The sequence below is a fragment of the Thermobia domestica genome, chromosome 4 (genome assembly GCF_964235325.1).
Source record: "Thermobia domestica chromosome 4, izTheDome1.hap1.1, whole genome shotgun sequence".
Classification (NCBI taxonomy): Eukaryota; Metazoa; Arthropoda; class Insecta; order Zygentoma; family Lepismatidae; genus Thermobia; species Thermobia domestica.
The window spans coordinates 233,846,086-233,871,906 of record NC_137457.1 but is presented as its reverse complement, the minus strand read 5'-3'; the positions used below and the strand labels follow the sequence as shown (position 1 = coordinate 233,871,906).

General features: G+C 34.2%; 2 protein-coding genes across 11 annotated transcripts in view; one reads left to right on the top strand and one right to left on the bottom strand.

Moving 5' to 3' along the window:
- LOC145683907 (aminopeptidase O-like) overlaps positions 1 to 25,821 on the top strand; it is a 206,100-nt gene that overhangs the window by 80,122 nt on the left and 100,157 nt on the right. The window lies entirely within an intron of this gene.
- The window catches only part of LOC145683909 (RCC1-like G exchanging factor-like protein), a 95,021-nt gene continuing 70,668 nt past the window's right edge, over positions 1,469 to 25,821 (bottom strand). For all 10 annotated transcript variants that reach the window (XM_081755581.1, XM_081755579.1, XM_081755580.1 and 7 more), the window contains exons 6-9: positions 21,965 to 22,137; positions 21,308 to 21,466; positions 10,702 to 10,961; positions 1,469 to 1,786 (exon numbers count right to left, since the gene is read on the bottom strand). In XM_081755581.1, the coding sequence (XP_081611707.1) occupies positions 1,700 to 1,786; positions 10,702 to 10,961; positions 21,308 to 21,466; positions 21,965 to 22,137 (679 nt within the window). In that variant the 3' untranslated portion in view covers positions 1,469 to 1,699. The remainder of the gene's footprint in view (positions 1,787 to 10,701; positions 10,962 to 21,307; positions 21,467 to 21,964; positions 22,138 to 25,821) is intronic.

Sequence of the window (25,821 nt, the reverse complement as noted above, 5' to 3'; positions counted from 1 at the left end):
GTAGAAAAATGTAGGAAACATTATCCGCAACTTTATCCGCTATCCGCATAGAAAAGATATATATCCGCAAATACCCATTTTGATGCGGATATCCGCATCCGCGCAGACCTCTAACAATAGCTTTGCTGACAATAAAATCTTCTATATACCTTTTTACTATTATTAAGTTGCTATAATGAGTGGCGGAAAGTCCGCAAATGAATCCCTCCCAGAAAGCTGTCACATTTACTTTCATCCTTCCACGGATTGTGGTCATCAGATATTATCAAGTACAGAGCCCAATGCAGTCAGCAATGTAACGAAACATACCAACAGTTAAATGTGTCGTTCCTGAAGGCCAGTGGAGGTCGACTATTTCTTATTGTGGGTAATTTTTATTGCTGATATAGAAAAATGGAAAAGTACCATGATGATAATTTCAAAATAATTATTAATAAATTGAAAAGAAAATGTTTTAATAGGATTAACAGAGATGTGTCATTCCACCAACAAATAAGGCAAAAGAATCACTGTACGTGGAGCGATCGATAAGTTTTGCCCTCATATGAAAAGTGCAGTGCTACGTGTATTAAACTTAATGCTCATGTCTTAAGATATTAATGTGTAATTTTTATGTTTGTACATACAAGAAGTTTGAAATTATGATATTCAGACTGAGTGAAAGTGCCGAAATGTGCTCACTCCTTTTCAGAAACAGCAATGTGATGATTGTGAATCTGATGTGTTGGCCCTCCGTATTCCCAACAAGAACATTTCTTACGATCGCTTTGTGTCTGGACGAATACAAGGTACCAAAGTCTAAAGTTGCGAATAAACAGTAAAAGCATTCCCACTCCACTCACGCAGAAAGGTCCGGTCCGTGTGATCCTTCTTCCAAGGAACTAATGTTTTCAGTTTTTTGGGTGTAATCCTCATTGATTACTTTACCTACGGTCATAGCGTGACTGGAATATATTACACGGCTTAGCTGCAAAAACTTGGTGATGCTCTGAAGATAAAGCACCGTAACATATTCAGCAAAGGTGTCCGCCGTTATTCATAATGCTCCCGTCCACGAAGTCTAGGAAACATTGAATATTGTCCAAAGTCTAGGTTACTTGTAAATATAATGAAAATACTTTGTGCCTAAATATTGTGCAAAGCCTATGCGACCTGACTTTGCGCCGTTATAGTGCTTCTTGTTTCCAAAAATGAAGCTGTTGCTGAAAAGAAGGCGTTTTTCTTCGGATACTGTCATTTCCACTGTCGAGCACTGGCTTTCTAAGCAATGTGACATTTTCTACAAAGAATGGGTATGGAATTTGAAAGACCGTTCGAAGAAATATGCTACGTGGAAAATGACAAATAAAATGTGATAATTTCAAGATTCTAGCTTCACTCTCTCTACGTGGAGGCGAAAGCTTATTGATCGCTCCATGTATTTATAATTACTAAAGAAACTAATAATAACAATTCCAATTAAAAGTAATTGTAGTTGAAAAAAATTGATTTATTGGTGTTTTCTCCATCACAATCACTTAACACGGAGGATATGTCTGACAATCTAATTGCATGCACTAACAATTTCTGCCTTCTTAAAATGACGTAGGTTTTAAATATATCATCAAATTATTGATGCTGTTAATATGTCATATGATAACAGTATTTCACGGGAAGTTCAACTTTACCATCAATCCAAATACGTTTAATTTACATTGTGTTACATCATTGTATTATAAGGTTTACCTACAGCTATTGCATGGTCCACTCCACAGGACATTTTTAACACATATGCTCCAATACCCACCTGGAAGAAACATATACATCTTACATTAGACATCAAACAACAACAAAAAAAATCTTAACAATAGTAATAACAATTAACTGTGGCGATACAATTCATGAAAGAATACGGTTTGTAATATGGAACACATGCTTGACTAGATAGTGTGTAATCAGCATCTTGAATCGCAATGTTGTTGCTCTATAACCTTAATTTGTGAGTTACTAGCATATATAAGTAAGCAAAATTGCCTGAGTATCAAAGGAGATGAATATTCATTGTACTTAATGTTCCAGATGGTACGAGAAACGAACAAAATACTGGGTAAAACTAATCATAATCGACGGAGCTATATATGCATATTATCCTTTTTTAATGCATGTCTATCTTGAACAACGTACCTTTTACTTTAAAGTTATTGAACTAAAAGTGAATGACTAAACAACTGTGCCACTTAGGTAGCACAGGGTTTTTAACTTATGAAATAATACAGAAAAAAAAGTTATGAAGAAAGACGATATACAAAGACACTGCTTGGATTGAACAGTAACTCTACACTTCACAAGTTAGTTGTTTATTTGAAATACTTGGAGAATGAAGTACACACAAAATTAAATAAATTTTGTGCATAAAAGACACCCTTATGCCCTTTCTTCTCGAAAGAGAATAAGTTTGAAGAATGGGGCGCGTCTTATACGCGGTGAAGTCTGGCTACTCTGGCGATGGGAAGCTAAGATGTATTCGTTTGTGCTCCGAAGTTTTTATGTAAATGTGATGATTTTTCTGTGTTGTGCTCTCAAATCAAATGAAGCATAAACAGTAAGTAATGCAGATTTATTTGATATACGTAACACGTCATTTGTCTATCTTATCTACATTTAAATATTGAAAGCCATGTTGCTGATGAGCTGTGAAGTGGAAATGTAAACAAACAATTGATAGTTACAATCATAGTTGCCAGCACCGAGTTAATATATTCGAGTGCGTCCTAATATCACTAGGTTGTCGGATATTGTACTGACACAAATGATACAAAGAAACAAAAACACGATAATAAAATGAGTGCGTGTATTGAATCTGAAAAATCGATACCAAGACAAGAATCATCCAAAGCTTAGTGCACAGACTGTTATAATCTGTGCAAAATTAACCAATACTGTTATTGAATACATGAAATCTATGAATCAATCATGGAGGTATAAAAATTGCTCAAAAAAACAGACACACTAGTATGCACGCGGAAGTTGCTCAAGATCCCGATATTCCATCTTTGAGAGATATCTACAAATTGCTTCAGGATCTGAAAGATGAAATGACGAAAATAAAAAAAACTAATAAAGAACTTAAACATGAAATGGGAAAATCATTAGATTTTGCTCACCAGAAACTAGATGGAAGTGCAGCTCTAACGAAAACTCAAATTGAGACAATAAATGCGTGTGTTAAAATAGATCAACTAAAGGAAGAAAATTCCCTTTTAAAGAAAGAATTAAATGAAACGCGCTTATTGCTTGATGATGTAGATCAATATAATAGGAGGAATACTATTGAATTATATAGAATTCCACAATTACCGAATGAGTCATAGGTTGAAACAAACTCCGAATCTGTCTGAAAGTGGTAAGTTTATTAGAAGGGTTGATAAAGAGGAATTCTTGCGAAAACGGACGGTTAAAAGAAATTTGAATGCAATTCAAATTGACTTCAGTAAAGACCAACCCGTGTATATCAATCAAAGTCTAACTCGATGTAGAAACAAGAGGCCGCGGTGGCTCAGTGGTAGAGCGTTCACCTCTGGTGCTTGCGGTCCCGGGTTCGATCCCAGCCCCCGTCAAGTGAACTTTGTCGTGGACAAACACCGTGTGCATGGGTTTCCTCGGGGTTCTCCTGTTTCCTTCCACTTTCTTCATTCCACCATTTCATTCATTACTCATCATCACCGCCTTCTTTAGCCTAACCAGCATAACCGAGGAACGTAAAACTCAAAGATTTAATTTCATTTTTCGATGTAGAAACGATATTATGAGACAGGCTAGGAAAGTTAAACGGGAAAAGTGTTATGCTTATTTGTGGGTGGATGATGCAGGTACAATAAAACGGAGAAAAAGGGTAGATGATAGGAATGTATTTGTATTTAAAAAATGAAGATATTTTAAATATATAATAGATGGATTATCATAATAGCATGACTATTTATTATCACAATGTAAATGGTTTGAATACCAAAATTAATGAGTTTGATCTGAATAGCTTGTCTTGTGAATATGACGTTATTGTATTAACAGAAACATGGTTGCATGATGGAATTACAAATAATGAATTATTTACTGATTCTTATAAAGTCTATCGTACTGATAGATTAAATAAAAAAGATGGTTGAGTACTGATTGCAGTGAAAGAGGGTATCGTCTCTTATAAAATTGATCTGGATAATGAAAATGAACTTATCTGTGTTAGAATAATTTTATACCACCAAGTATATTACATTTTTGGAATTTATTTTTGTCCGGCATTTAAAATTGAAAGTTCATATTTTATAATTTATTTGAAACAAATTATGAATGGTTTAATGAAAATGTAATTGCAATAGGACATTTTAATCTTACTTTAATCACTGATTCTAACTATGACCTTACAGCAGGAGGGACTTGTTACAAAACACTATCAGATTTTTTTGAATATTTCTGGTTTGTGCTCAATGAATAATATTAGGAATTGTAGTTATAGAACTTTTGAACTAGTTTTATCGAAATTTGAAGAAAGAATTGAAATCTTCAAAGAAAATGAACCATTGGTTAAACCGGATAAACACCATCCTCCATTAATTATTGTGATTAAAGAAGAAAGAGTAATTAACTATATAAAAATGACTATGCTATTGAACGAAATTTTAAAAGAGCGGATTTTATCAATTATATAAACTCCTAAGTGAAGCTAACTTTAATGTTATTCCTAAGTGAAGATAACTTTAATGTTATAAGTACCTCTTGTAATGTAGAGGACGCAGTTTATAACTTTTGTCAGATTTTGAACTTAATAATTGATGTAACTGTTCTCAGGAAAAGGATATATACTCAAAAGAAATATCCATATTGGTTCACAAAGAATATTATAGATAAATTAAAATTAAAAGAATATTATAGAAAAATTCAAAATTTTCTGAATATAATAAATTTATGCTCGTACAGACTAGGAGAGAATTAAAGAAAATTATAAATATTACATATTCTGATTTTGTAAAGCAAATTGAAAAGAAAAACATTAGATGTGATATCCGTTCGTTTTGAAATTTAGTTCAAAACAAAAAGGGGAAAAATGAGACAATAATAGTATACTAAAATATCAAAATAATTGGAAACTAGTAAAAGTATAGCTGGTGGGTATGCTCAATTCTTTCAATCTGTATATGGAACCTCCCCCAGTACTATGGACTTGCCCACTAATGATAATATGTTTGTTTCTCATAGTTTAACTTTAAATACTGTATCCACTAATGAATATAGAATTGCTATAAAGAAACTTAAACCAAAAAACGCTGGTGGACCTCATGGATTACCTTCTTATATACCTAAGGCACGCTCTGAACTACTTATGAATCCATTATGCTCTATTTTTAATATGATTATAAAAACTAGTTGTTTCCCTACATAATGTAAAACAACTCGAGTATGTCCTGTTTTGAAGTCTGGAGATAGTAACAGTACCGTAGCTAGATTTTTTTTTCAGGAAGGGCCAATGAAGGGTCCAAGAAAATTTTGAGGGAGCCATCTCTAATGAATGAAAAATTTTATTCACACACACAATATGTATATATAATTGTGTTAGTGTGTTCAAGATGAATGTTTTCATCTTCATTGTTCATGATTTCTCTTTTACAGTGAAAATGTAAGAATTTACTACTTCAAACAACTAGGATACATTAATACAAATGATTTCTAATATAAGTAAGTAGTTATTTAATCACGAAGTTTAAAATATGTGTGGCTGGTTAATTTAAATGGAAGCAGAGAAATACACTTTTACAGATAAAGAAAATAACTTATAGGTTCATGCCTCTACTTAAAAGAAGATCTTTCTATTCTTGTGGGCAGCAGCAAACTCATCAACTTCTTTAAGATCTAATGATTTAGCAATTTTCTTCAATACAAAGCAATCCTAAATTTTTTTTACCGTATCATCAGTCATTGAATTGCGTATATGTCTTTAATCTTTTCAAACATGAGAATGAACTTTCACATGTAGCACTAGAAACTGGTATAGTCAGAGAGATGACATCTAGCTTGTAGGTTTCTAGGAATGCATTTTTGAAAAACATCAATGAAATCCAGCAAGAAATCAACTTTGGTTTTCTCTCGTCTTCATACAACTTAATTGTGTTTGGGAGGATTTTGAGTTCACATTTGGATGTTTACAGATCACTTCGATAATGCTGTGCCATAGGCTCTGCAATGTTGTAATTTAGAAAGTTTTCACTTTATGGATGTAGAGCGGTGATTGATCTAATGATTTTGCTACATGATCCAAAGCAGTTTTTCATCTCAGTGAATTTCTTATCAGAAAAATGTCTCTTAGTATATTGTCTTTAGAACATTCGTTTTCCGCCTCCAATGAAGGAAGAGATTCATCCAAAACGAATTTTTGATACTTCGATGGCAAATGTCTTGTTCGTTTCCACGAGGAACCCATTAGTCTCCTGTTTCCGGCTCTGGAATTTCAAGACCATTTTCTTTGCATTATCTCCAAACATTCTTGACAAATTTGTTCGAATCTTGTTCGTTGAGAGTTATTTTCTCCAGATCTCATCTTCGACAGCGTTTGAACTAGTGAATCTACAAGAATCAAACCTTCCGACATGCCTGCATCTACTTGAGATAAGACGAAGCTCAAAGCTATAGCATGACAGCAGCCTTCTCAAATTTTACCAACGCCAAAACATTCCCTCTTGTGCAGATTACACTAATTTGCCGGCGGATGGAATGATGGAAGTAAATAAATATCACATATCCCCGATTTGGTTTCATACCACATAATAATATAAATAGTTGTTTGGTATATAAACTGTATTAATAATAATAATAAAGTAAAAAGTGACGGATAAGGACAAATGTTCTTAAGAGCCAAACGTCGCACAGAAACAGGACCTGAACTCTAACAGGACACTGATTTGCCGTCCCAGCACACTTTAAATTTTAAGCCTTGCTCTTGAAGCTTAAGTTTCACTTTAAAGTAAATTGTCAATGATTATCATGTATCCTTAATATTTCAGAAAAATGTTCCGATTTCACACACTGAAAATATGGTAGCCAAATCAGTGACGAAACTAGACATTTGGCGCCAGGGCATCTACACCAATAAACATACAGATTAGTTTGCTGGCGCCCGGGGCTTCTGCCTCCGTTGCAGCCTCTTGTTTTGATCTGGCCGTAGTTCAATTATTTTATGGTTACTTTTACCCATAAACCCTAAAACTGAGTAATGAATTTACCTTTACTTCATTAAGATGATGAAGTGAACACACTTTGAAGCAAAAAGAGGAAATGTTTTTCTTTCCCTAATATCAAACAGTGTCAGAACAGACATTTCAATGGGAACTCCTTACAGCAAAAGATGTATACGTGGCCTTTTTCTTTCGTTTGTTTGTTTACCTTCACTAGTTTTTTTTTTTTTTTTTTTTTTTAATTTGACGTGAATTCAAACACACAAACACTTCATACCCACACCGAATGGCCAAAGCTCAGCGGTAGAACATCAGCTTAAGATTAGGAAGATCGTGTGATCGATCCCTCGTGGGTAAATATTTCGCTTGAGAAGTTTACCAAGATTCTTCCTCGGTGACACTAGGAACATTTTTGTGGTCCTATTGATTCATTTCCCTCATTTTTATCCCTTAAGCCTCAGATGTTTCAAAGCCTTAAAATAAATTTAAATGTAGTTGAAGTAACTTAACGCTAATCTCCTGTAGTCGATGCTAAATTAATATTGTTAGTTTTGAGATTACATTTGAAGGAGGGGTATTAATTACTACATCCTATTGAAAATTCATGTCGCCATTGATTTATGTTCTGCATAATTCCTACAACGTAATTTTCTTAGAAATGCACATTTTGACAAAGAACAAATATAAATCTGTGATAAAAGTGGGTATACACTAACTAAACTTACTGAATGGAATATCTGTGGACCAGTCCCACGAACTCCTGATATCACTCTAATTACTAAACATCAGATAACGGGGTGATACAACCTGGTCACGGGAGTAACTACAACTTTTACACAAAATAACATTACTGCCGCAACCAAGTGCAATATTTTACTGTGGTGCATCTATTTGTAAGTAAGCATCTCTTATTTTAGTATGACTTTCAACATCGAAGCGAATGAGAATGCCGACAGATTTTGCTTTTTTTTCTGGTTCTTTGTCGAAAACAAAGAAGATAACCAGATAAGTGAGAGAGATTAAAACGAACGTTCAGATGGTCAGGTCAATGTACGCACCTTACAGATTTTGATGAATTAGACCTTGCTGTACTACAAACAAAAACGAGTGTGGAGCTTTTTAGTACTCGGAACGCAGATTGTTGCAACATACGGTATTCTGCAGTTGGTAACTCTGTTGTCGAGAGATGTTTCGGTAGTAGTTTCACTTGTAGCCACTATCAACTCAACGTTTGTCGACTATAGCGGTAGTGGACAGGCACTAAGGGGGCCACGAATTTGAGCAAGAGGGCCTGGCCCCCAGGCCCTCCCTTGGCTCCGCCACTGTATAGTAAATTAATTGAAAATTATCGACCCATGGCAATATTATGTGCACCAGCAAAAATATTTGAACAAATTTTGTTTGATCGAATTCTAAAGCATGTCAAACCACATATCTCGGAGTTTCAACATGGGTTTTACCCTGGCAGATCTACAATGACAAATTTAATTAATTACGTTCAATACATATATACTATTTTCCATAGGCGTTCATCTGTCCACTCAGTCTATTTTGACGTTTTCAAAGCATTTGACAAGATTGATCATACTATATTAATAGATAAACTTGATAAATTTGAATTATGTTTACAATATATAAAACTCTTTCGATCATACTTTACGAATCGAGTGCAATATGTAATGTACAAACAAATTAAGTCCGTAGAATATAGATACCGGAGTACCTCAAGGATCCAACGTTGGACCTCTTCTTTTTATATTGTACACTAATGATATACTTAATACAGTTAAATATGTCAACTGCCTAATGTACGCAGATGACACTAAATTATTTATCGATGTAAAAAACCATAAAGATAGCCTATGTCTACAACAAAATATTGATGAATTATATAACTGGTCGGTAAGAAATAGAATTCAATTTAATGTTAAGAAGTGTAATTATGTTGTATTTAGTAATATTAAGTATAGTCCGGAAGTTCAATATACAATTAATAAACAGTTAGTTCAGAGGGTAAACTATATTAAGGAGTTGGGTGTAATATTAGATTCAAAACTTACATTTAACAATCACGTGGATTATATAGTAAAATGTGCATACAAATAGTTAGGTTTTATTATCAGAAACGCTGCAAACTTTAAAACTAATGATTCTAGTAAAGCTTTATTTAATAGTCTAGTAAGAAGTAAGTTGGAATACGGATCCTTAATGTGGAAAACTTTTGCTTTCTCCCATTCCAATAAAATAGAAGCAGTTCAGAAACTTTTTCTACGTTATTTATATTTGCAGAAATATCAAATTTCAGCTATAAGACATAGAATATCATACCGACATTTGCTAAATGAATTTGATTATACTAAATTATCTACGAGACAAAAAATAAACGAACAAATATTTTTATACAAACTGATTAAAGGTATATACGATAACAGTTCGTTTCTGGGACTATTAAAATTTAACGCAAAAATGGCTAATACTTGACAGAGATATTTATTATTATATGATACACCTAGAACGGAACATTACAGCAATTCACCATTGGTTCGAGTGTGCAAAACATATCATATTGTATCACAGAAATTGCCGTATTTAGATTTTAGTATGTCATTTCGAACCTATTGTGAACTGTTGCGACAAAATGTTTTATGAATTTCTATAAAGTGTACTCACATGTTTATTTATAAATGTATTAATTTCATGTATTTTTGCTACTGTAGCTACTTCAATTTTAAATAGTTTGTTAGAAAATTAATTGTATATTTATCTATATTCATATTATTTTTTATTGTTATCATTTTTCTTTTAAATCTATTACAAGAATAAAATTGTAAAAAAATGTTCAGGTTTTCTGTAATTGGAGAATATATTCTTTGTTGAAGACAATAAATAAACATACAGTAAAATGACTTTAATATTTGGAAACACAAATTTTAAACGAACAATATTAATGCAATAAGATCCAAAGAACAGTATTAACATGTAGTAAAATTAAAACGTTTGCCATTACGGCTATTATTGATGTCACGCATGGTGTTATATATTCTACATTACGTCTAATATGAAAGTACGTGAATTTTTAAAGGCAATTACAATTATGAAGTGATTTTCTACTACTTTAAGTAGTTTTTGTACGTCTCTAAATAGTTTATCAAGATATGCCAAAGAATTACTCTGATATCGATTCTGATATTAGAATAACATATTACGTTAACACTGCATATCGTGAGTATGAAACTACACTGTACTGTAAATGTCGCATTCTAAAGAGAGGAATACAAATTTACCTAGGTATAAAGAACGCGAAAAAATGCGCCAGTACTCAGCAAAATTTTGCAGTATGAATATGTTACATACATATAGCAGTTCAACACTGAGTGTACAACGAAGATTTTAGAGGAAGAGGAGCTAATATAGCAAACTGATATGCCTTAGGGACATCTTATGAGAAAAACATATTTCTACGTAGAATAATTTAATAGCACACTGTAAAATGTATATTTACCTTTAATGGAAAAAGTTTATCAACGCGGTCACCAACACCAAGTACGCCAAGCTTATTCTTTCCCCACATGAACAAATCTCCCACATTAGTTCTTGCCATTTGGAAACCAATTCCAGCGCGTACATCAACTACCTTTACATCTGGCTGAAGTTCATTTCTTCCAAAATGAAATGGGGGTATCTTCGTTGGCTTTGACACGACGGTATCCGTATGACCAACTCCAAGAATTCCATAACCCCAGGTAAAAACATCCCCCGCATCTGAAAAGAAAATAATAAAGAATATAGATAGGATGTAAACATTATATATAACAATTGATTAACGTATTAGTATGGTCTGCAAGAATAGAAAAAAAAGAGAGTTGATTGACAAAAATAAAATAACATTTGCAATTGACTGAAGATAAACTATTAGCACACTTGCAGCATTACTTACCAATCACGTATCAAAATGTGAATAATATTATACAAAATTTTCAGTTACATTGTTGAACTGTTAGTGTGTCATATTGTTTGCCACACCAAGACAGTAGCACAACAAAATGCTGCAGAAAAGAAACAAACAAACAAGCAAAAAAAAAAAAAAAAAAAAAAGTAGTCTACGATATATAGTAGAACGCTTGTCCAACATCTAGACATGTCATCCATTTCTGAAATTTTCATCACATTAACAGAGTTTGTTATTTAAATGACGTAAGACTACACGTACGAAGCACTAGGTTGCACAGTTGAGTGTTCAGGATTGTTTGGTACGTCTATTGTCGTATAATGACGGTGGAGATTGAAGACACAAATAATTACCCTAGTAGTAGAAACAATTTTCAAACCGCTTGCTGTACGCTTGCATTGGAAGTCGGCAAGCTTGCATCCGGCTTGTTTGGAAAGCGTGCAAGCATGCCGTAAGCTGGATTCTAGTAACGAAGTTACATGGGGGCAACCTTGCATTCAGTGTTCCATTCAAGCTTGACTCAAGAGTTTTACGCTGGTAGCCAGTTTTACGCTGGCAGACAATGAACGACCAGTGATGCTATGACGCTAGGGGAAGAATCTAAAGTATCGCTTGCAAGTACAACAAAAGGCAGATTGTATGAAAGCACGCGTTGAAAGAGCAAGCGTAAAAAGCCAAAAGCCAAACACGCGCCAACTATCCAAAAGCTTTCTTGCTACTTGTGTAAAAAATCTTTTTCGTAGAGAATTTAGCTCTTAGTTTAAATTCCGTTCGACTTTACTGTTATTTAGGTTTAAGTAATTTGTATTTGTGGAGTTGATAAAAATAATTAAGTGAATATTAGATATTTCGTCTTATCAAATTACTTTCGAATAATGAATGCTAGAATAATTTTAACTGGACCAGTATCAGAGCATAGCATCTGTGAAAACAACCGAACATAAGGAATATTCATAGTTTCCTGGCAGTTGTAATTTATTGATTACTTGGAATTTAACACTCATATAGCCTTTGTATAATCGCCAACAAAACTGGGTGTACACTAAGGTTAACACACACCCCCGTTCCCGGGGAAGTCCTCGGACAAAATCCGTTGTTATAACATAGGATTGTTGTTATATCCTGTATTAGTAATATACAGGATATTTCTAAACAACACCGACAACGTTTGGTAGGTGATTCCTGAGATCAAGATAAGACGAAAAGTATAGACCAACTTGGGTGCACAAATGCTTCCTTTCGGAGTTATAGGCTGCTGAAAACATGAAAAAATGAACTTTACAGGTCCATAGCTCCGAAACTATAGAACCTACCATAGTCGGGTCAAGACTTTACTTAGAAACTAGTACGTGCCCTATCCAAATATTCATGTTGCAGAATCCTACGATACTTCCATAACAATTTTTATAGAGGTAGTTTGTGAGTACTTCAAATTATAAGACCGTAGCCAAACTCCCACTCCAAAAATTGTTGTGTGAGTACCTTAGGATTCTGAAACATGTATTTTTGGATAGTCCACATATTAGTTCCTAAGTGAAGTCTTGACCCGACTACGGTAGGTCCTATAGTTTCGAAGCTATGGACCTTTAAGGTGCAGTTTTTCGTGTTTTCGACAGCAGCCTATAACTCCAAAAGGAAGCATTTGTGCACCCAGGTTGGTCTATACTTTTCGTCTTATCTTGGTGTCAGGAATCACCTGCCAAACGTTGTCGGTGTTGTTTTGAAACACCCTGTATACTGAAGTTGAAAAGCATCCCTGGATTCACTGAAATATCTGGTAAACTTAGCCACGCACCGCTCTTTTATCAATACCCTCCGAATGAACTAGCCAATTCTTTCCAGTACCATCACTGTTCAACAACGAAAATGTAAATTGAACAAAATCAGCTAATTCTTATTGATTTTGTGGTGCTGATCACGAATTTGAAAGTTATTTTCGAATATTAGCTCTACTTTTCGTTTTATTTTATTTATTTATTTATACAAGTAACAATACAGACATAGTGGACACACACACTGCACACACAACTAATATATCTATTTTTAGGCCGGAAATTCTCCGGTACTCCAGAGACTTATTATCAGGCCTATACAAAAAAACTTAGTTTACATACCAGCCTATATGGCCGGACGGCCTCCGGTATTCCACGAGGCCAAAAAAAAAAAAAAAAAAAAAAAAAAAAAGACATTTTACAGGCATGTCTAATAATAACGCTTTAAAAATAAATATATTCGCTTCGTTTGGGGTAAAATGTTACACTGATCTGGCAACACTGGAGAAACTATATGAACGCTTGGTTTCATTGTGTTCCTTATCTCAGTAGTGTTCCGCTATTGTTAGAAAACACAGGTTTAGTGCAGTTATCAGCGTTTTGGGTGTGACGTTTGTGTAGTGCAGGACATAAAAATACAAGTACGCAAAAATACTGGTATTTCGAATGTATATTTTTAAATAGTTGTCGGAACTATTTCAAGTGACATTTTGAGGATTTCAATAAACAAAAATGCCGCGAAATTGTGTAAACAGTGCGGATAGCCTCTGCTACGTGTGTGGGGAAGTGACATTTTCCTCACAAAAGCAGACTATAACACCACTAATAAGAAAAGCCTATCAATATTACTTTGGTTGTAAAATTGGAGACCAAGATAAATCTTGGGCACCCCATATTGTGTGTAACACTTGTGCCAGCAATCTAAGAAATTGGATTAATGGGAAGGGGCGCTCAATGCCTTTTGCAGTGCCCATGATTTGGAGGGAGCCAAGCGACCACATCAGAGACTGTTATTTTTGTATGGTTCCTTCTGTCAAGAAGGGAATTTCCACGAAGAAGAAGCGGGCCTTGATCTATCCTAACATTCTTTCTGCAATGCGCCCTGTTCCACATGGAGAAGGACTACCTGTTCCTGACCCACCTAAAGAATACGATCTTTTTTCTGATGATGATCAAGATGTTGAAGCTCCTGAATCAAGTACTTCGAAGGACCCTACGTTTGTTGTAGAAGAACCTCCATGTGAACCACATAGACTTACTCAAGAGAAACTAAGTGATCTAATCAAAGACTTGGACCTCTCGAAAAGCAAAGCCGAAATTTTAGCGTCACGCTTAAAGCAATGGAATTTATTGCAGGAAAAAGTAAATATTTCAGTGTATCGGAATAGGGAGAAGATGTTCACTTCATTTTTTACTATGGAAGACACACTTGTGGCATGTACAGATGTAAATGGTCTCATAAGGGCACTTAAAATTAATTACGAACCTACGGAGTGGAGGCTCTTTATAGATTCGTCCAAGGTGAGTTTAAAGGCAGTGCTTTTACATATTGGAAATGAACTTCCTTCAATTCCTGTAGGTTACGCAGTTCATATGAAGGAATCTTATGAAAACTTGAAACGTTTACTTCAAGCTATTAAATATTACGATTTTCAGTGGCTCATTTGTGGTAACCTTAAAGTAATAGCACTGTTGCTAGGTATGCAGTTAGGGTATACAAAGTATTGTTGCTTTATATGTGAATGGGACAGTAGAGATCGTGGATCTCATTACCGCAAAAGTGATTGGAGTACTACAGAAACTCTTCAGCCGGGAGTAAAAAATGTGCAGCATGAACCACTGGTAGATCGTAACCGAATTTTGCTTCCCCCTCTACATATTAAATTAGGTCTTATGAAAAGTTTTGTTAAGAGCATGAACCAAGAGGATGAGGCCTATAAGTACCTAAGAGGACAATTCCCTCGATTAAGTGATGCCAAAGTTAAAGAGGGTGTTTTCATAGGGCCACAGATTACGCAACTATTCAAAGATCACAAGTTCGACGAAATTCTCCAAGATGAGGAGAAAGCTGCGTGGGAAAGCTTGAAGAGTGTTCACAGTTCTTGGGAAGACACCGAGCAACAAATTACAAACAACTGGTAGCAAAGTTGTTATTGTGCTACGAAAATCTTGGTTGCAATATGTCTCTGAAACTCCACTTTCTTCATTCACATCTAGACTTCTTTCCCGAAGATTGTGGAGCAGTAAGTGAAGAACATGGTGAGCGTTTCCATCAAGATATTGCAGCCATGGAGAAGAGATATGAGGGAGAGTGGAGTTCTAACATATTGGCCGACTACTGTTGGACTATTGCAAGGGATGCTCCAGATGTAACCTACAAAAGGCAAACCAAGCGAAGACGCTCAAAATAAAATAAACAAATCCTGTACAAGCTATCACTTGAAACTTTCGTCCACATTGCAGTGTAGTTCTTGCACAAAAAGGTATTTGTACATATTTTTCATGTATTGATGTTAATACTGATTTTTATTACGGAATTGTTAATGTTTAACTTGACCACGGTTACTTTATTTTCTGTATCGCTGTGAAACTGGTATTTGCGCAATTTTGAAAAAGGAAGTACAAGGGTATAGAAAGCTATAGGTTAGGGTACTTCTTAACTCCCCAGCTTATCACATCACAGTGAAATAGATAAAAAAAAAAAAAAGTGAAATGTAGGTTTTTACAAGGATTTTGCTTAAATGTTCTATAAATATTAATACATTTGTATATATACAGCAACTGTTGTAAAAGGGCGTTTTTTTTTTTTTTTTTTTTTTTTTTTATCTAGACAACCTGAGCTAAGAAAATTCTTCTATTATTATTTCCTTTCATATTATGCTTAAATGAATGTAAAAATCGCAATTTCAAAGAATTTACATACTTTCGATCAAAATTTGTTGAACAGTGATAATTGTTCTCCTTACATCACGGAAAACTGAATTGGAATTAGTCAACTCGTTCTTAAATCATTTACATGTTGAGTAGGTATATCATATTTACTTGTGACTGTATCAATATATACACCGCTACATTCACTAGTAGTGTCAACACTCACTTTGCTTATAGACGGATCTGACTGGTATTTGGGTTTTTAAACAAAACTTAGTACATTCAGAATTTAATCCGCGTACACGTGCACGTATTAGTCACTTGACCATGAATGTGCACAGGAAAGGCGGCGGTTTGTAGTGTCGAGTTGTATTTTACGTAAAAAAAATATCTGTGTGTAGGAGACAAATAAACAACAATGAAATAAGTTTTCGAATATTTCCAGGACTTTTATAAAAAAAAATGCTTTATGTTAAAGCTATATATATACATAAAAAAAAGTCAAATTTGAAACCAAGCCTTTACTTTGAGGCTGAAGAACGATGCTTATTTCTGTAAGCTTATACACTACATACAAATTAGTTGAACTATAACATTGTAATATGGCACGTCCTTCTTTACTCTTACAGTATTTCATCAGTGTTCCAAAAATTCAACATTCAGTGTTAAAATTTAAGTTTTGAGCATTTTGTCAAAAGAGTAAATACAGGAATCATTAACTTTTACAGACAAATACCTGACTTAGTCCATATCAATTCAGGCAAGCGGATTACCTTAATAGTTTCAGATGTTATTGAATTTAACACATGTTAAAATTCAGGACAAAGTAATGACCACGTTTTTTTTTTTTTTTTGTTTTGTTTTGTTTTGTTTTTGTTTCCACCGAAAAAATATCTTCGTCCGAGATATAGGACGCTATATCTCACGTAAGATTTTCGGCAAAATAATAGTTTTATCTTTGGAACAATTCAAGATATGTTGTTGCTTCTTGTTTTATTTGAAAAATAATAATTCACTAATTAAAATTAGAGATGCAAAAAAGCCGGCTTTTTTGAATCGATGGTTTTTTTTTTTTACATAAAAAGCCGGCTTTTGGGGGAAAAAAACGAGAATTTTGGAAATTTTGGCTTTTTTCATTTTCATGATTTTTCTATATAAATAGCTTTCTTATAGTATATTCTATAGTTAGATAAGAATTCCATAACCTAAATGCCATATTTCGCTCTGAAATTCACCATCAAGATTGATGGAGCACATGTTTTACGAATTAAAGCAAACATAAAGAATGTAGTATTTGAGGGCAATTTTAGAGGCTATTTAACTTTCTTTTTTTTTTCACTGGATCATTTCAGTTTGTCATCCGTTTTTCATTTCTAAGAGCTTAGTACTCAAGCTTCTAGCGCAAAAGTTAAACTTATGTTTTTCTATATATCCGTCAAAGCGTACGTTTTACAATATATCCGTCAAACCGTACTTCCACATTTCTGTTGTATACTGTAATTGTGCAACGATTTAGCAATAATCTTCCAGATACAGTCTTGAAGATCATTTTATACTGAGAATCAGTGGCGGATTTAGAAAAGTATTTTGGGAGGGGGTTTTTCTTACTAATGTTTAGTTTTTCTAAACATTCGTAATTTTTATTTGACGGGAACTTAAAGTTTATGAGTAAAGGCATAACTAATAGATATCGTTTGTTTTAGACATTCCGTAATTTTGGAGAACAGGCTTCAGTCCGAAAGATCGCCCCATTAACCTTCGCAAAACCGTCACTGATGGTAATTAGTAATAATAACGATTTAAAAGCAATAAGAAAGGAAGTCGGCCAACTCATAGTACACGCACTATTTCTACTTCACAGATGGAATGAAGAAAAACTGTCAGAATGGTCGAATGCTGGGTTGAATCCCGGACTTCCCGATAGAAACGCAAAAGCTCCACTCAGTCATGTTTGTTGTGCAGTTGTATTTATCTTAATTTAAATATATTCCGTAGTCTTTTTTTAATTTTTTTTTGGTGGTAGTGGGGTTGGGAGAGTTCCGTAATGATATGGAGGATGTGAGCCAAGAATATTGTAACCAACAAATTTTCAATTGCTGAGTTATGCAGCACCAGATAGACAACAACGCATACCGCTTCGTTTAATCCTTCATGTATAGTCTTATGTGAAAAATCAGCTTTCCGACTTTCAAAATGGATTGTGCGGCAGAAAATCTAATTTCTTAAAATAGCAAAATTGTGGGTTACCATGTTCTTGCCTCACACCCTTCATATATTGAATCCCTCTTGTTAAAAAATCAGAAAACTTGAGGACTGAATAAATCGTGAGGGTGGTTATATAAAACTGTAGAATTTCAGTTCAAGAATATACAGAACCAAAATCTCTATTCTCTTTCCAGCCTTAGAAAAAAGGGGATGTAAACAAACCCAGCTGACTACCAGTGGGTCGATGACCAGTGATTGGTTGTTGGTCTCACTGCACTAGTATCCTACCGCAATATAATCCCTACTAAAATAATAATTTCAAATAAAGATATCTGAATTTATCCTGCATTTTGTGATAATAAACGCAATATATATAACATTTAACAACAGATGTTGCTTTATTTCAACCTCACCCGTGTTTGGACATACGGTATTTACTGCGCATGCGTGTGCGTTCGCGCGCCTACCCCACCCATTTAAAATTATTGTAGAATGCAGAGTTTCATGGCGATGATGTGTGACAATAATCCATTTTCGTCTCGTGTTATAAAACACAAAAGAGGACAACAGGAACAGAGGCAAACTCGTTATAAAAAAAAATTAATAACATACATATTTCCAACATAGCAGTAGTCAGTGTCAGTACGTTAATTAAACCAACTGTAGCCTTACACTTTGGAAATTATGCGACGACAGTAAGTAAGCAGACGATCTTGCTCTTCAAGTCTCTCGCTGCCGAAGCACGTGTGAGCCGCGGAGTAATACGTTTCGCTTTGTTTACGTCTACTTTGTTCTAAGGCTGGAAAGGCTTTAGATGTGCAGTCTTTTATGTGTATCATATAAATCTAAGTATTTCTCTTATGTTTTATTTTAATTTTATTTTGTACCAAAAAGAGGGTATGGAATATTTTGAAGTAAAAATACTACATAGAATTTTGCTAGCTATTTGTGTATTTTTTAAAAGAAGTGTTTACTTTTAGGGTTGGCTGGTTTACACCAGTTGTTTTTAAATAACTGGTTTAGACCAAAAAAAAAAAAAAATAAATAAATAAATAAATAAAAAGGAACGAAAAATGCGAATCGTGTGAACTTCATGGTGACGTTTCCACACATCAAACCATCTGCATTAGTTTTATTTCCTTTTCACCTTTTAATCAAGGTGGCCCATGTTCCATTCTCGGTCGAACCACAACCCTTCTTTCATGCGTAAACAAAGTAGCGGTTCGAGTGCAACTTAGCGAAAGTCTTCTCCTTGATAACCTCAGTATTACGTAAGGATGTTAAGCCCGAACATACGAAACGAAACCAAATTGTATATTTCTGCATGCCTGAATGTCTTGTTTTATAAGGAAGCCAAGGTTGCTTAAATATATTGATAGAAATTGGCAAAATTTATCTATTACGTAGCTTCCAACATTAGCTTGGATTGGACTTTCAATTATATGTACGTACTAAATTTGTAATTTAATACCTCAGTTTTAACGTACTGATTTATGATACGTTGACCTTTAAATTTTACATGCAAAGCAATAACAGGATTTTTCCGTTATTGTTTTATATTTAGAGTAATGACGGGAAAAATGAAATGAAATCTTTGAGTTTTACGTCCCACGGTTATGCCGGTTAGGCTAAAGGAGACGGTGAAGATGAGAGATGAGTGAAAATGGTGGAATGAAGAAAGTGGGAGGAAACGGGAGAACCCCGAGAAAACCCACGAGCACGATGTTTGTCCACCACAAAGTTCACTTGGCGGGGGCTGGGATCGAACCCGGGACCCCAAGCACCAGAGGTGAACGCTCTACCACTGAGCCACCGCGCCCCCCTAGAGTAATCACGGGATTTTACCGATGGGTAGGGACTTCTTTAACCTTATGTGACCTCTTCCAGCATAATCCCGTTGTTCCATAATAACACCAAAGCGAAACAAACTTATTTCCGTCAATATGTAATATAAATACATAAAGCAAAGATACCTAAACTCAAAAAAGCCTGGGTTAAACCAAAAAAACCAAGTTTAAACTCCCCCCCCCAAAAAAAAACTGTTTTTTGGCATTTTCAAAACAACCATGTTTTTTGCCAACTCTGCTTACTTTTGTATATAGGAGGTTAAAAAAATCTTATTATATACATTGGTTAATTCTTTGGAATTCATATGTAAATATGTTGAAGTAAAATTGTATGAAATATCTTTGCGAAATTCATGGTTTATTTTCGAGGTTTAATATTATTATCGGCATCAACCACTAATTTAATGACTTTTTGTGTTATAGAGAAGCGAAACAAAATCTGATTTATCAATTTAAAGCAGAATTTTGAAAAAAGCCCAAAATTTCCCAAGCAAAAAAGCGAAGCAGAAAAAACCGAGTTTTTTTCCAAAAAAGCCGGTTTTTTTCCAAGCCCTTGCATCTCTAATTAAAATTATATCCTCTGTTTGACAATATGTGTCTAACTTTTCGTTTTGCAGCCTTCTTATTTTATTTATTTATTATTATTTTTATTTTTTTAATGCTAATCCAGAAAATTTTGATTTTGTGACTGTTCATCACACAATACTACATTTCCCACAATGCAACATCTTTTGTCTATTAGTTTCGAAGTTAAAAGTTATTTTTTTTTCTATCTTTTTTTTTTTTCAGAAAAATGTAAACAGGCTATTCTTAGAAATGAAATCTGAATCTTCATTCCTTTTACTAGATAAAATTTCGTACTACGCAGAGAACCTTTGACTATCTTTGTAGAGAGAAAAGTGACTCCGAAGCAAGATAGGGTAATCTGCAACTGTTTTTGGTGTTTTGTGTGGGTATTGAACTAATATTTTATTTTATTTTGATACAAACAGAAAATATCACCGAATCTATTAGATTAATAGATATACAATCCTTCAAACAAGACTGTATCAGGGAATATTAGCGACCAACATCAATCTGAAGTTTTTAACTGAATATACAGTATGTTAGTATATTTAATTTTTTATTTGATTTCTGTCTATCTAATAAGAGTACCACATTTTCAGACCACATCCCTTTACCCTTCAAAAGCTCTTCTAAATAATGATTCTTCTTACCCTACAACTCAACCAATAAAATGCCTTTTATGATACCTTATGTCCGCATTTCCACGAACTTAAAATATTTAAGCCACTTCTGGATTAGTAGGTCAATAGTGTCACCGAACAATGATGAACTTGAACATTCTTCTGTGCAATCTGTTAAAGCAATAATGTCTTAGGAAAACGTACGATGTTTGTGCCATCCCTTAAAGAAGACTAACCATACGTCAAGAATAAAATACATTATTTATTGCATACCCACCATTGCATATAAGACACGCTGATCCTCCTGCAGCCACATCTACAATTTTACCTATGCCTTTGATAGGAAGCATTCTAGCCGTATGCAAAGCCTGGGCTTTCTTTACTGAAAAAAGTTGATCATATTCTGTACTTCCCCAGCCAAATACTTCACCATGTTCTGTTGGAAATAAGAAACATAAAACTTTTATTATTACTTAGCAAAAACTACAAAAATTAAGCTAAGCAGTATTAATTTCTATATATTTATACAAACATTACTGTATTACTTCTTGCTAATATCTTTTTGATATTTGAATCTTAATGGCTTATTCATGTTCCTATAGGTGTCTTGAGTTATTTCAGTTTAGTGCAATATTTTCATTTAAAATTACATTTAAATATAAAGTAAATTTTGCTGTTAAAAGGACAAAATAAAAAGAAATTTAACTCGCAATAAAGAAAAAATGCAAAAAACAAAGATAATAGAAATAATAACTACATCGCATGACGGTCGGATAATATTAACAAATTTGCAGGGTATCATAAAATTACAAGTCTTAACTGGTTTTTACTACATCAGCTACTTCATGATAAATCAATTTTTCGTCTTAATAAATGATAAAGAAACTATGCGTTTAATATGGCATGAGATCTTAGAACTATATTTTAAACTTACTGCTTAATGCTAGTGCAGTATCAGCAGTACACGAGACCTTAATGATATCTTCTCCACAAACGTCGCCAACAACTTTACTAGGTTCAGAAACATCTCTGAAATGTCCTTGTCCAGTTTGACCGCTACATCCACATCCACAAGAATACAATGTCCCATTATCAGTGATAAAGAAACTAAAACCAGAAACAATATTGACTGTAGCTTTTCCATGATCAAACAGATGTTTAGGTATAAAATGTGACCATTTTGGTACTAAAATATGGGTAACAAATACCCAAATTAGTATAATAATACGTACATTCTTTAACACTAAAATCTACAATTTTATTAATTCAGTCAGCCCTGTCATTCACTCCTTAAAAGAGATACTGAGTTGCATTTCCTTTTTAATAAATTAAAATCTTAAACATTTATAAAATAATGCTCTGTACGTCCTCGAACAATGTTATGGGAGATGCTAGGAAGTATAAAACAAATACTCAGCACCTGAAACTAGAAGTGTTATCTTAAAGGACGCTGGAGAAGAAACTTGGAATTTCAATTTTTCCTCATACTTTTCGAACTCTAAGTCCTATCGGAATGGAAGTTTTTATTATTAAGTAATAGTTACAGTTCGTTATATTCATTAATTGGATGATTATCCAACTCCTTCCTCCTCTTTCTATTCTCTGGTCTACAGACCGCTCGTCCAACTTGATAAGCCAGTTAACAAAACTCAATTTGGAAGTGATTATGGCATTTTATGATCTGGGTTTGAGATCACCAGTCCAAATCCTACTGAAAATTTTGCGACTCATTTTGTGTGTGTGTGTTTTTTTTTTTTTTTCTAATTTTGCCATATTGTATTGGGAGACGCATCAGAAGGGTCACCGTTAGCTGCTAAAATTACAAACATTCGTACATCATACTTTATCGTACAAATCCTGTGTGATTGGACGCATTCTCGCCATTCTCTTAGTGTTACACAAACAACTGTCACGTACCCGCCAGGAAGGACGAACGATTTTTTTTTTTTTTTTTTTTTAATATTTAAGTGTTAAAAACAGTTTAAGACAGTAAATGACTTACAACGATGGAAACCAGTATGCAACTGAATAAAACCTGACCCCGCATGCTAACACCCAACCTTTAGATCCATGACTACCAAAGTGGTTTTTAATAACTAGACAAAAGGAAAAAAACAAAGATAAACCTCCAAATAAAAGAGCTGGATGGGAACAGCGGGGTCATCTCTCTCTCTCTCTCATCGCCGCTCTTCTTATCTCGTCACTTCACTTCAAAGCGATCAATGATCAGACCTTTTCTGGAGCATGGAACTGGAGACAATAATGTAAGTCATTTTCCCTTTTCTCCGATCTCTGAGCTGTGGCTTGGGTAGCTAAATCGGTATCCCGTGAGGGGATAATACATTCACTTGTGTCCACTATACTATTTGTTGATTTTGTAACTGTAAGCAGCAATAAATCCGATTTTGTTTAGATTGAGTTTATTTTTTAATAGCCGAAGTTAACAATTAAGTTGTATCTCTAGAAATTGTCTCTTGGAAAGATTGAAATCGATATTTAAAAGATCGTAACACAACAGGACATATTAGGGTGGAGCGAAAAAATAATATTTTCCAGTATATCGAATTCTAATAGGGCTCAAAAGTTGCGTATTTGCGTGTTAATCAATGGAAAAATAACAGAAAAATTTACACTTTGGATCTTCAGTTTGCGCAAACGGCCTAAAGTTTAAAAAAATGACAAAAAACACCAAAATTTACCTTTATGGAAAAAAAAATCAGATTTTTGAGTATCGAATTCTAATAGGGCTCAAACCTTGTGCATTTGCATGCTAATCAATGGAAAAATAACGAAAATAATTACAGTTTGGACCTTCAGTTCGTGTAAACGGCCTAAAGTTTGAAAAATATGACAGAAAACACCAAACTTTACCTTTACGCCAGAAATATACAATTACTTTTTTTTTTTTTTTTCATTTCTATAGCATCCAAGTACTTTATTTTAGTTCTGTAAGGCCATGTTTGTTATTAATTCGTTAATGCTGGTGATTTTATTTTCATAATGATTTTGCAGCTCTTCGCCCATTTCTCAAAGTTTTTTTTTTTTCCTTGAAATGACCCAGAACTCACCACGAGGAGGTGGCTGCGATTGGAGTTCCACTCACACCCTACCCAACTCTCCTATCAATTAGGGTGGGCTACATTATGTTGATTTAGTCAAGGATGTTGTCTCAAATTAAGACTTTCTTTTTATCAAATTTTGGCGTTGTGACTCTTGAGAGCAAAGCTGCCCCAATGTAGCCATCTCTGTTTTCGTGTCCGCACACTTTTCCTGCCAACTCTGTGACAAGTTCGAGACAACTTTCAACTTCCTGAGTATGGCATGGAAAATTTAAGAAGTCAAACTCACGAGCAGATTTTGACATGCATAAGTGATAAGCATGTCTGTTGTTGAGCTTTCGAGCACTGGAAGGGGCGACAGCTTACACTTTCACCAATCTATCAGCTCACTGTAGTCTGTAGCATCGATATTAGAAGTCAATACTGGAAAATATTATTTTTCGCTCCACTTTTATTAATTAATTAATTACATACATACATACATATATACATACAGGGTTTTCATAAAGTCTAGATGGATCTAATTTGCTTATAATTTTCATAAAAATGCTCATAATGAAATCAAATAAAGTGCAAACGGTAGCGGAAGGATTAAATTTTTAGTTGGCAACACTGTTACCGTATCAAAGATGGCGTCGGTGAAAGAGAAAGCGCAATGTGTTCTGTGGTACGCAGAGCTAAAATCACCAATTCTGGTGTGTCGAAAGTTCACCAAAGATTTCAAAAAGCCGGTACCGACTGAGAGTGCAATCCGAAAGTGGCATGCTAAGTTCTTGGAGACAGGAAGCGTCCTGAACCGTCCTCGAAGTGGGAGGCCGCCAACATCGCCTGCAACAGTGAGCAGGGTAAGGGAAAGCATCATTCCAGCGCCGCCTACGCGAATGTGTGGACGTAAATGGCGCCCAGTTGGAGGTGTGGCGGTGAATGAACTGAGCTGGTGCAGATTACAAGTAAAAATTTAATCCTCCCGCTACCGTTTGCACTTTATTTGATTTCAATATGAGCATTTTTATGTAAATTATAAGCGAATTAAATCCGTCCATACTTTATGAAAACCCTATATATATATATATATATATATATATATATATATATATATATATATATATATATATATACATAAATATATAAATAAATAAATCAGAGTCTTTTAAAATGGACTTAATTCTATTCGCGTTCCTTCTGCGGAAAAAAGATGCGCTATTCCTCTTTCCCTAAAAATGAATAAGTTCGTTCCATCACCGTAATCTCAACTAAACTTCTTTTTTAGTGTTTTAAAAGTATATATAACTGTTCTCTAGCAAGTGATTTATACAAAGGGATATGGGTGGACTCTTCGCATTACGATATTCTATATTCTAGTTGTGGACTACTCAATGTTACAACATTCAACCGAAAATAACATAAATATCTTTTTGGTTATTGACTTTGAGGACTTCTTGCAGTTTACGCTTAAAGAAAGGAGGAAAAACTGATGTCGGGAAAATTGATCTTAAATACATCTCGTTAGTAATATAATCTAAAAAATTACTCTTCGCTTTTTATTAATCTTCTTCCTCATCCAAAGGTGCTATCCAACTATCCTCCATTATCTCTGCTAGATAACTTCTTTCATTTAATGTAGTTTTTATCAGGAGATATAAAATGTCATTTCGAGTTCCTTTAGAAACTCGCCTAATTCTCACAACTCTGGAGAGCTCCCGAATCGTCACAAGGTTAGCTATGCGTCTTC